This window comes from Diorhabda sublineata, chromosome 1 (assembly GCF_026230105.1).
Source record: "Diorhabda sublineata isolate icDioSubl1.1 chromosome 1, icDioSubl1.1, whole genome shotgun sequence".
Classification (NCBI taxonomy): Eukaryota; Metazoa; Arthropoda; class Insecta; order Coleoptera; family Chrysomelidae; genus Diorhabda; species Diorhabda sublineata.
Window position 1 is genome coordinate 24,890,594 of NC_079474.1, and position 13,542 is coordinate 24,904,135.

Genomic DNA, 13,542 nt, shown 5'->3' on the forward strand with positions numbered 1-13,542 from the left:
GTTCCACATTTCTCTTAAATCGAGTGCTCGATGCATTTTGTTGTTCTTATTATTAATTATTTTCAGATCAAAATTTTGCGTTGAGATAGCTTATTCTTCAATAGACTTAAATACACATAATATGACCTGAATCATAATATGCAAGTTATCAATGTCAAGACATGTTAATGAAGACCGAAATAGATCGGAACGTCAATGCTTACCTGCTTTAAAAATTAATTTTCAATCCGAAAAGACCCAAAATTGGGATGATTCAGTAATACAAACTTATAAAAGGGACTAAGAAATAAAAAATTGTTAATATTATTATGCTCCATACATATCCAAAACAAATAGGGGCTTACTTGGGATGTATCTACATATGCGCATAGTAGCTATTTGAAATTAACGCATAAATTTTATTTTACTATTAACAGTTATGGAAAGAACACGAAAAATATATAGTAAAAAAATAAGAGCATATCTAATTTACAAAATGTATACATAAGGATTCAAAATTGCTGACAATTAAATCGGTAACCAAGTAAATGTTAACGAAAGTAAAATAGTTGGTAAAATGAGTTAAGTAATGAAAAATGCAATAAGAAAAAAATAATACAACAAAAAATTTTATGTTGGACGCATAACAACTGAATTAGTGAAACACAACTAGATATTATTTCAAATTTTAGTAAAAACTTGTGTTTGTTGGAAAGTTTTTGGGATAAAAACACAAGATTGTGGCAACATCGCTCACATCACTAATGTATACGCACGTGGATGTTCGGATACTCATAGAGGGACATGTTATAAAAAGAGATGGAGAACCGAGTATACAACGGTCGGAGTAGGTTGGGTAGGTAGGGGTGTGCGCGTTATTGATCCGGGTGTAGAAAAGAAAATTCTATGATGTCTCTTGGATTTGGACGAGAATATTACAACAATGCCAAATTTTAGCATTTTCCCTGTACTACAATTAAAAATGCGTATGGTTATTTTGATTAAATTTATATGCAAAAATACTCGCAAATCGTTTTATTTTTCAAAGGTTTTCATCTAACATGAACGTTGAAAAGTTTCGTAAATTATTAAATCTTACAAATAATTTCCAAACTAAATTTTGTGCTTTTCCGATACGTCAACGCTGTGAATTAATTGCATGGTATAACCACCGTTCATTCGCGTTAGTTTTTACATTAAATTTATTATTTACTGCATATACGGGATGTTTTACGAGTCATGCATTCGTCGTTGGTAAATATAATTTTTCACACATTCATCAGTTGTTATAAGTATCTTTGAAAAACTCGATGGAAAATGGAAAATAATTTTGGCAACGCAGCTGTTTTTATAATAGATTACCGTAGATCTTGACGCACGGTTTTCTTAAGAATTTCACCATAAATTTGAAAAAAATGTTACTATGAATGATTCATGCTTCAGAGAAAGATTGTTACTGACTTCTTTTCTCCTAAAAAATTGGTGTGAGACCGCGAGATGAATTTATATTATACCAGGTGCATCAAAATGAATAGCATATACTTGTTGAATTAAACCTTCAATTATACATTATACAGAAAAACCAGAAAATCTTAACGTTACGGAGCAGTGTTAAATTGACATTCTGAGAGTTTGTAGGCGAACTCGGTGTTCATGTGCCACGTCTGTCTATCGAGTAGGTCTTGTAGATACTGCTAGGTGATATTATATTGGTCAGCTTCAACTCTGGATAGCCTATAAGTCGAATTGCTCTCTTTCATATTGAGTCTAGTATCCTAAGGGCCGAGCTCCAAATGTGCCAGTAATACTCCACACTTAGACGAATCTGTGCCTTGTAGTGAATTAGGAGCTAATGCGGAGTATACAAATTTTGGTCTTGAAAAGGGCTCCAAGCTTTTGTGAAGCTGCCTTAGCTATTTCGACGTGACTATGCCAGGACATATTGTTCCCAAACTCAACACTTGACAGGTGAATTTGTGGAGCTGGTGAAATTAGTTGTCCAGATAGAATCAAATCCAGAGCCGCAGTGCTGCCTTCTGTTGAAGATATTGATGGTGGTGTTTTGTTAATGCTTACGGATTTGGGTGTTGGCCCAGTTTATTGAAGGGATTCATGTGAATGACGACGCCAGTGTGATATCGTCGGTTTTGCAGTTTTGTCGAGTAGATCAGTGATGTACAGAAGAAAGAGAGTAGGTGACAATAGGCATCCCTAGGGAACACCAGCGTTAACCTCAAACCTTTCTGAGTTTTTTGAGAAAGCAACTAAGCTAGTCTATAATTGAGGTTTTTCCGTTTTTGGAAAATGTGAAACACAGTTTCTGTTCTCTATTCGCTCTTTACTTTCTAATGGATGTCGGTAGAATCATTCCGTTCGCAAGCTTACTGGCATCAATAAACAAATCTGTTGTAAGTTGCTCTCCGTTTGATATTTCATTTATAACGTCAAGTTCAATATCATAATATTATGAAGCGTTGAAACTACGCTATTCACTTTAACACTATATTATGAATATATAACAAATTTGATTTTATCTCACATATCATCTATTATGAGTTTCTTTACATGTCTCCTTTCATACTGTATCACGTCAATACCATATGTTCTGATTCATCTAAATTTTCTTTCAACTTCAGATTGCGTTTGTAACAATGCTAATTTGCTATCGATTTGCTTTTTTTTGTGCCCCATCTGCATAGTAACAAGATTCTACTTAACGGGCTAATCGGTAAAAGGGAGTGGACGCTCGATGCCGTATCCCAAAATGATTTGCATTTATCAAGCCACTTCAAAAAACCACATGTAAATATGCAAATACCTTCTAAAGAGTTTGGCTTCTGTAAAATCTATTTGCAGAAAAGGGACCGACATGTACAATATATATATGTATATATATATATATATATATATATATATATATATATATATATATATGATGTTCCTGATGTTCCTCATGAAATTTCCGTATTAACTGGTGCTAACGCAGTTTCAAATCATATGTCAATCACCATGCTTCCCAATAGATACTGATTAGTTACTTTCTTTTTTTGAAAAAGGTACTACATGTGAATGAGATGCGAAAATCTTGAATGTCAATTCATCATCCTAATGAACATTTTCTTTTTGGACTTTTATTTAACTTCCATAGTTGTTAACTCTTTTATCAGATACACTTTCTTCTAGTCCACAGACAGTAGAAAACTTTTAAAGAGATTTGGAATTGATTTTCGTCGCGTATCATCCACAGCTATCTTAATTTTAGAATTTTAGTTGTAATTAAATGCAGGAGCTATTTGAAGGTATGAGATGATGTGAACTACCCACAGATTTCGTGTAATTGGAACACTGCTACTTTTTCTTCGGGGATTTCCTTAAGTAGCAGGTGTATAAACCATAAACCCCCCAAAAATTTGACATAAAATCATCATCTAACATTTGAACGACTTAATATTCTGTACCTAATGGCATGGTTATATTTAAATATAAAGGTGCGAAGTGTTTAATGATATAGTCCAAAATAATCAGTTGTATCTCAGCTTAGTGTATCCACGAAAGACGATCTATTTTTTAATAGGTATCCTCTAGTTCAATAGGTATATCTAAGACTACCATTTGTCTCTCATTTTTTTTCTAACATGTCTTATGTGTTACTATTAGTATTAGAAAAAAAACCTACTGTGAAAGTATTAGTCGAAACATTTTTGTTAACCTTGTAAATCCCTAATTGTAACTAAATAGGACCCAAATAATAAATAAATACCAAATCACTGCCAACATACTCTGAGCAATAGATCAAATTATTAATAATCCTAATGAGGATGACATAAAGTTGACTTTAAACGAAATGTTTGCTTAGGATATAATTCTACTGTATACAAATAAACCCTTTTCCAACTAGCGATGGACAAAGCATGAATAGTACTATTTTGGTAAAGAACATTTCAATCATGCATCGTTAAAGTATTCTTAACTAGAAATATTTTAACCTACATTTTATAAAATTACAAGTATGTGTGAATCAGTACATTACAAACAAAAATATTTTGATATCAATAAGCTATGAGAAAATGTCTGGACTAATATAGTCCAACTTTTGTTTAGTTTCAAAAATATCATATATATAATTAGAAAATGAATATATTTATCTATTAGGGAAATTTTTTCAACTATTTTTGTCTACCCCATTGTGAAATTTTGTTGCTTTACTATAAATATTAAATCCTCGACCGATGAATGTGATTATTTTTCCTTATAAAAAAACAGAAACTGTGATTTTTTATTTTTGAATTTCTATAGCTCCGTGGTATTTCATAGTATCGATTCGACCATGGACGGGTTTTTTTCAGAATTGAATGTTCTGCAAGAAATACCCGTTGTTTACATTTACCTCGTGAAAGACGAGAGCTACATAAAATGTAAATAACAAACTTTGTAGAAAATTCAATTTTTTTACAAAAAATGTCCTCAGCAGCAAGTTGCAAAAATCAATATTTAATCATAAAGTAAACTACCCAAAAAGAAATTCCGTGAGTTTGGGCCCTTAGTATTAATATTAAATCCACACTTAAATTTCAACTCTTCTCGTTAAAAATATTTTAGTTTTACTTAACATCTTGTAAACTACAAAAATTTCTAACCTGTCAATTTATCATAAATCTAAAACCTTTTTTTCTACAATCGATACATTATACATATTTCCGACTATTCATATTTTTTTGCCGTTTCATTTAGAAAAAAAAAATATTTTTGCATTAATAATATTGAATTAGTATTATTGAATACTATCGTATTCACTTATAAAGAGATTTCCATAACTCATTGTCAAAGTGAACTTGAAAAGTCATACAATCTTAACCCCCTTCGAATGAAAATGATCAATAACCATTATATTCGTAATACTTTACCTTTCTATTTCTGGGTTCTATCAGTAATTCGATCATATCCCTCTGTGTTCTATCCCACCTTGACCTGTAACACAACAGACTTTGTATTTTCGATTCTGTTTGATTTAATTTTCCGAATAATCCAATAATTCATTTCAACACTATGTCAATAAGAATTTTCGAATTATCCAGACCGTCCGTTCGCTGTCTCGTTTACAAAACGTTCATTTCGTATTTCAAAATTTTCAGCTGACAAATTTAATGCAACTCATCGATGAGTACACAAAGAGGATAGAGAAACTTGAATAAATCAATTTAAAAATGATACTGTTGATAGAAAATATTTCATAATTTAAACTTTTTTATTCAAATAATCGTCATCAATTCATAAATCATTGAATTGTTTCGTTCACCCATTAAGGAACGTTTACAAATTACGAAAGCCATTTTTTTGGAATATTGGATATACCTCTCCCCATGTAATGAAACATCAGGTTTGAAGATTTCAACCCCCCTCTCTTATGAAAGAAATATGGTTGAAAATATATACATATATATAAGTATCCAAATCACATTAAAAAATTCTTGTATAATGACTTGACTTATTAGATATATTAAATATGACTCTCAAGTCAGGCCGCCGTGTTAATGACAGCAGCTGATTGGAGGATGAACCAAGTTTCATTCGGCATTCACGTGCTTTCATAAAAACTTCAGTTCGCGTTTTATACATTAAGCGAGCATTTGAATCGCAGGTATTAAATCATTACGTAAAATAACATATGTATGTAGTCAAAGACCCACCCTCCGATGAGCCATACGTAATTTGGAAACGTTTCCTTATATACGGAAAAAACATTCTTTACTTAAGTTATTGAATTTCTAATCAGATAAAAACGGGGTCTGGCAATTGATTAAAGAGACTAAAGCTGTGAAAACATCCTCTTTAAAGTAATTTCCTTCCGTACTACACTAATACACCTCTCCAGGTGTTGTAGTAGATATTTGACTGGAACCTCCGAAAGCAACCCCATTACAGTTGTTTGAATGTCCTCAATGGACACAAAATGCATTATTTTGGAAAAAAAAGCTCTAGAGCGGTAGATATGATAAATAGAGTAGCTGTAGTAATAATGGAATCTTATTGCAAGCTAAAAACTGCGTCACATTCAACTCGCAGTGACAGGGCGTAATATAGTGATGAAGCACCCAATTGTTGGCAAGTAGGTCGAAGCGCCAAATTTTTACCTGCTATTTTAAACTAATTTTATATGACAATAGCTTTAAAATCAAGAAAAATATCAATCAAAAAAACAAATGAATATAGGGTAAGCGGTTATTGTAAAAATTGTTCCTAATAAAATTATCTACAAAAATGCCTCTTGCATTTTTCTTTAAAACCGTTTTCGGAAAAGAGTGTTGAGAAAGCGACTATATCATGACGACGTACTCGTTTCCTCATCACCTACGAGATAGAATCCATGGCGAGTTTTTTTACATGATTTCCCCCGTAGGCATAATCCATGACATTCAATAGGTTTTCTTATTCAAGAATTAATAATGTCCTTTATTCATTGTTGATATGTTCAATTTCTCTATTAGTAATAGTTGCTGACAAAACGTCGAGTGGATTCATTTCTAGATTCACATCTACATCTTCACCATTTCCACAATTTGTTGACCCTGCGTTTAAACATGACTGGCTACGGCAATGTCCATAAACTTTTGAAGATCTCTATCTAATTTTTTGCAGCCACAACCTATTCTACAATTACAAAATATTATGTTCAGTAGATCATCAGTTGCTGGTGATAATAAAGTCGTTCTTGGCTGTAGTATATTAGCCAGGTTTGTATTTGATAATATACTCAATAAATATGATGTTGAGCTGCTGCAGAAGTACGGGAATAGAGGAAATTTCACAGCTCTACCTTATCTTGTTAGTTTAGTATCTGTAATTATCTATCGATTGCTCTTAATTTGGAGCACCGTATATTGCTAGTGTAAAATGTATACCAGCATTGATAATGATATCCCGAGAACAATTTTCTTGTTGGAATATTTCCGCAAAATTGTTTAAGTCGGGTCAGTAAGTTCTCAAAATCTTCATGACAATTTTCGTTTCCCAAAAAATGCTGAAGTTGTATTACATCATGTCATGGCATGTAGATGCAATGTGGAAACTTGTTGAGGCTATCGGTCGCGTACATTTTTGGTTCAACATTTTTTTTTCCTGGTTTTAAAAAAAATGATATATGTTGATCAAGTATTTGTGTGTATGTACCACTTATTATGAAAAACAGTCAAGAAATAATTTTCAACTGCATTGGAGACAGTACGACAAGCATTAGCAGGTTTAAAAGGACGGGTCTCGCAACAATGAAATAACATCTGCCACTGAAGGTCATTTGGATAAGTTATGGTAAATTTTACTAAGTTCTTAAACCTCTATAAGATAAGTGAAAAGAAAAGTATATGAAAAAGCAATACAGTTAACGCCTTGGTGTACAGTATATAATACCATTTGTGAGAAGCATTTCTCGTAGATAATTTTACTAGGAACAATTTTTATAATAACAGGTATTGACCTCCGAGATATTTGCGAAAAACTGATTTTCGCGACTTTTTGACCTCTAAAACTTTTTTAGCCGGCATGATGTCGATTTTCACATCTTTATAGACAAAAATTCAGCTCACTAAGAATTTTTCCACAGGTTGGGCTTTAAAATGCCTAAAATGACTGGATTAAACTATTCGGTAAGAGACGATTGGATTACGAAATGATGTTAACAAAAATACACACGAAGAAAGTACTAAAAACATAAGAAAGAATGATAAAATTAAAAGCTCACCAATATAACTTTGTCCATCAATTACCTAGAAACTATCAGTTTGAGCTACAATAAAAAAAGAAGACTGAAAGGTATTAAGTTTAAACAAGTGAGGCATGCATCGACAATAATTTACCAAAAAGAGAAAGATAAACTGTGATAAGTCTAACGATAACAGCGGAAAAAAAAGATTCGTAGAAAGGAAAGGAAGTATGATAAGCTGCTTTACAGTACCAGAGTAGTGAAGAAAACCAATAGAAATAATGAAAAGATAACACTAGTGGATTTAATTATGAAGAGAATATAAGAAATCATATTGGCAATGAATTTAGACGATAGGATAGCAAAACAGCAGCAGCTAACACCAACGAAGTGAAGAAAACATAAGTCCAAAATTGGGAATAAACCTCCTCAAAAAGAGGACTCAAACGGTTAGTCATCATCTAAGAGCTTGATGATATTATATATTCAAATAAAACACTGGGACGGATATTAGTTCTATAATTACTGGTTGAAATTATATTGTATATTTCTTGCTTTATATATGTTTTAGTTTTAATAACTTTTTTTGGTAAATTATTAAACATATGTTTTTTACATTTAAATTATTATTATTATTATTATGAAATAATATTTCAAAAATAGGCAATATGTTATGCGCACCCGCTATAATCCCGAAATATCAAATATAATTTTTAATATATTTTATATGTTTTTTGTTTTGTGTGATACCTACGTCACAATGTTTGTTCTAAGGAAACCCTGGATGGTACAGAATGCAACCCAGCACATGTCCAATGCAGCTATCATCACGATTGGAATTACCTGCAAAAAAACAAAATGTCATAATTTATACTTTAATCGATCACATTGTTTGCTGAAACTATATAATAGAATAGAGAAATGATCAGGAAAAAGATGAAATACGTAAAGTAACGTAAAAACCGCATAGAGAATAGTTACGTTTAATGGTTTAATGTTTATTTTCAAAATAATAAATAATTTTTTTAACATTATGTATCTATACTTAGTATTAAAATAACGTATAAGAAATTAAAAATATTTGGGACACATGTTATTTTACCCTTTTATGGAGGGTCATATAACTCTTCTTCGAAAACCAGTAGTAATCAATCATGATGGCTGGATCCCGAATTTTCAAATTTCTCAAATTCTCAGGAATAAATAATAAAGGGGAATTGGAGAAAGTGAATTTTTAATGATATTCGGCAGCCAAGCGATTTATACGATGCTAAATGTTCATTAGTAGTTTGCATCCATATTTTTTATCAAAAATCCCACGACACTTAAGACTGAGTTGCAAGTCTAATGTTCTTCTCTATAAAATTAATGTTGCCCAGTAACTTTCTAATTAGTGAATCAATAAAGAGTCCCCCATTCAACTTGGCGTCACTTATTTGGGAAAAGTTTAAGGTATTAAAATCCTTCCACCTTTTCAGTTACAGTCAGTCCAATAGTTTAATATGAATCGGAGATAAAAAGACATTATTTGGACCTAAAAAAGGCAAGTTTTGAGGTCCCGGTTGAAATGTACCACTATTGCAATCATCTGTCGGAGTCATTGATACGTATGACCTATAATTAAAATCATTCTACGCTGAAATAGTTAATACAGAAATACATTTTATTTGATATTGTTCAATTTCAAAATATATAATTTTTTAAAGATTTGTTGTTTGTTATAGCACTGGTATGGGTGAAGGTAATGGTATAATTGATCATCATGACCTTCACGGAACCTTGGTGCCTATCAATGGTAGTCATTCCGGATCTTCTGGTCGCAGTACCCCAAACAATTCCAATGATCCCGCTCCTGGAAAACTCTTTGTTGGCGGATTGAGTTGGCAAACTTCCAGTGAAAAACTCAAGGAATATTTTGGAATGTTCGGCAACGTTACTGATGTATTGATAATGAAAGATCCTGTTACTCAGGTAAGAATTTCAACTATCATAATTTCTATTTCCAGTCCAATTGCATTGTACTTATGTTACATTTAATTTTTTGAGAAGAGATACGATATATTTCATAAATTTTGAAAGATTGAAAGAAAATTGACATTTAAGGTAGTCACGCACTTGTTGTCATCGGACGGAGCACATCACGCATCGGACGGATCGGATTTTCCGAATGGGATTAAAAACATTGATTCAAATGGGTCTGCGCACTCAAATTCGCATCGTACGCATCGGAGATCGGCAATGCCGACGAGAATCCGAGAAGGGGCATTCATTCCGAATCATCCGTACGGAGTGTCAACAGTATCAGGAATTCCTGGAATATTGAAAAAATCTGGAGTCATTATCAATCAGATCAGGGAATATTGTGTTTATGTTTTTGTTTAAAACATAAGAGACCTAAATCAAGAACATTTAGAAGTATTAATATATCAAAAGGTCTAAGAACATTAAGCATTAGAGAGGTCTAATTTCCGTCCGTGCGTCTGAGCTGACCGTTAAATGACGGCCGAAGAGGAAATCCAAATACCTGTTAAGGTAATATGGAACCTCGCAGCAAGACGGTTCCGCGGGAGGTCCGACACGCCCCGAACCTGTTTTAAAATTAGTTTTTTTTTAATAATTTTTGAAAAATTGATGAAAAATTCACGTTTCAACTCAACTTCAGTCTTTATCAAAATATATAAAGACTGAATTTAAGTCTAAACGTAAATTTTTATATTTTTTATTTGATCAAATTTTTTTAATAAAATAAACAGTATAATCATAAAATTTGATAAATTGCAATTGATCAATTTCTTTTTGAAAAAAGTATGATGAGGTAGAATGTACTGGGAACAAACATGTCAACCAAAACCATATTTAAATTACATAACAGATTACATTCTTCATAAGCATAAAATGTTATTTTTCATGATCTAACAATTTTGAAACTTAAAATAAGCCAAAGTGGGCTGTTTACTTTTTTTAGAATAATGTAACAGATTTATACATATGAACATATGAAAGATTGCTACGTCTATTTCTAGACTAAATATGAAAAAAGAAGTAGTTAGATTCAAACCAACATTAGCTTTGGAGGAGAATATGTTGAGTAATAAAATATTTTGACATTGAAACATTGAAATTTTGTTTGGTTCTATAGTAGGCTAAGAATTTTTCAATATATCTTCGTACAACAGGTTTTTGATTCGATTATTATACCAGTTTTTCACATCTCTGTAAGATAGAACTTTCTAAATTTATAAAAAATTAAGTGTATAACTCTTTTTTGATAAGAAATATCAGGAGATGGCTCAGGCAAAAAATCTACCCAATTATCATCAAAATCTATGTAACGCAATTCTATCTACATGAGGTCGTAAATTATTTTGTTGGACAAGTGTATTGGGCAAGTTTGGAATATAAGACAAAACGTATACACCTCTTAGATGTAATGTACGGTGGTATTGTTACGTTTAATTTATACCAATAAAAGCAAAAGCCACTATGTCATAATTCTAGCCATGTGATGCTCGTCCTTCATCACGTGACTGTACATCATCGTGAGTTTTTCTCTAAATTTATTAAACTACTGAAAATGTATAGGCTCGACAAACAAAATAAAGCAAATCTTCTTGTAATACAATTGAATGAAAATTGAGGTTAGAAACGATTACACAAACACCATTCCATAGATATGGTTGAAAAACAAACCGATTCTTATTCTGACTTAACCCTTTCTTGGATACTTGGGAATTTTATTACGGATTTTTCATGTTTGTATGTCACAATTATCATTTATAATATAAAATATCAAGAGATTGAAGAGGTTGGTAGTACAAATAAGTATCATTAGTCGTTTGTTGTCGTGATTTTATGTACCTTCTTCTGGTAGTATCTTCTTATGGTAGATGCAAAGGTACGCTTTCGAGACGCTGCCTTTTTTTTATCTTCTTTCCTTCATAACGTTTTGTTCCTTGTTTGTTTAATTCCATCATTGAAGCCGACAAACCAATTTCTCTCATAAGCACTGTATATGATGCAATCATTTTTGGATAAGAAATGGTACCTTCTTTTGTGTCTTGCATTTTCACGAACAAAATTCGATATTTGAGTAGTAAAACAAGTAATCATATCTATTCAGTTTTTCCATCAATTATGGTAAATCTTCTCTATTTGGATCACAAGTGCCCACTGCTGCTTAATCTATATTATGTAATAGAGTGGTAAAAGTAATTAATCCTTCGAAACAAAAGGTAATGTCTTTATCTCTTGCTATAGACATTAGTTGCTTCATAACACGCTCACCAAGAGTTCTATCTAGAAGTTCAGTTTCGCGGCCTGTGTAGACACTAAAATCGTATGTAAACCTAGTAAAGGAATCTAACTGAAGAAATCTTTCTAAATATATATCTAGCTATTCCATAAAAATATATTGCCCAATGAAGGGTGAGTGGATCCGTAGTCGCTAATTTGCGGAACACAATTATTAACACATAACCGGCATACAAACACGCACAACTTTGACATCAGTTTCTTTCAATCGAGCATTCCTCTTTGATTGCTCATATATTTGAATATGTTCATTCGTGTTAACCAAACCACATTCAACAAAATTAAAAATAGCTACCAAAAGTGTCGAAAGGGCTAAACAAATATATTCCTAGAAACAAATTGAGGAATATTGGATGTTTTCTTTTCTACTTCCCTTAGTTACAAATATATTTACAAATTTATAATCTTAATTCCATGGCAGGAGTCTCTTCCTCAGGAAGTGCTATTCGGCCTCAGTTAAAGTTTATAAATAACTGGTACTCAGATGGGGTGAACAATTAATATTAAATTACTTATCTTAAAACTAAAAATTTAGTACTTTCCATATTTTATATATATGCCTTCCTATTTGTTAACTTTGCGTTTTTTTTTTATATTCCAGAGAAGTCGAGGTTTTGGTTTCATCACATTTTCAGAACCATCTAGCGTAGATAAAGTTCTAAAAGTACCAATCCACACCTTAGACGGCAAAAAGATTGATCCGAAACACGCTACTCCCAAAAATAGACCAAAACAACCGAACAAAACGAAAAAAATCTTTGTTGGAGGCGTTAGTCAAGACACATCAGCAGATGAAGTTAAAGCTTATTTCAGTCAATTTGGTAAAGTCGAAGAAACTGTGATGTTAATGGATCAACAGACTAAAAGACACAGAGGATTCGGATTCGTGACATTTGAAAATGAAGACGTTGTCGATAGAGTGTGCGAGATACATTTTCACACTATCAAAAACAAAAAGGTGGGAATTTTTTTTTATTTTTATATTTTTTTACTGCAAATACGTATTCCAATAAGCATTTTTTTCAATTTTGTTTAGAAACCTATATCTGTTTTTTCTAATTCCTATTCGATTAATATGGAAGCATATTTTTGACTATTATTCAATTATTGAATTGTATATGACTAGAAGAATATAAGTATTATCATTACTTATTCCGTATTCTATTCATTCATTACATGGCAAGTTACGCGGCTAAGTGCTACTACATATATGACAACATGAACAACTCTAAAGCGTTGCATCTTAAAGATGAACGAATGCAAATTTCTATTAATTTAACGCCATGCTTTGGAATTTGTTTATCAGACTGCCTAGGAACAACAATCCTGATGCCTGTTAACAATGGGACAAAATTATCAAATTATTACAGTCAATTTATCTTATCGTTTAAGTCGGTAAAAATCGAGTCCAAGGATTCTATGCTTTACTAATAATTCTGGGAATGATGATGGCACGAATTGATGCTAATATAAGCAAGTTTCTACGATGACCTGATTATGTACTGAAGATTATGCAATTATCTAAGTATTCTGTGGCTTCCTAAGTATTTACCTAT

The 13,542-nt window shown here is 31.9% G+C and overlaps 1 protein-coding gene across 5 annotated transcripts in view; it reads left to right on the forward strand.

Moving 5' to 3' along the window:
• LOC130441257 (RNA-binding protein Musashi homolog 2) overlaps positions 1 to 13,542 on the forward strand; it is a 453,235-nt gene that overhangs the window by 414,479 nt on the left and 25,214 nt on the right. For all 5 annotated transcript variants that reach the window (XM_056774857.1, XM_056774867.1, XM_056774875.1 and 2 more), the window contains 2 exons: positions 9,400 to 9,646; positions 12,588 to 12,944. In XM_056774857.1, coding sequence (XP_056630835.1) covers positions 9,400 to 9,646; positions 12,588 to 12,944 — 604 coding nt within the window. The remainder of the gene's footprint in view (positions 1 to 9,399; positions 9,647 to 12,587; positions 12,945 to 13,542) is intronic.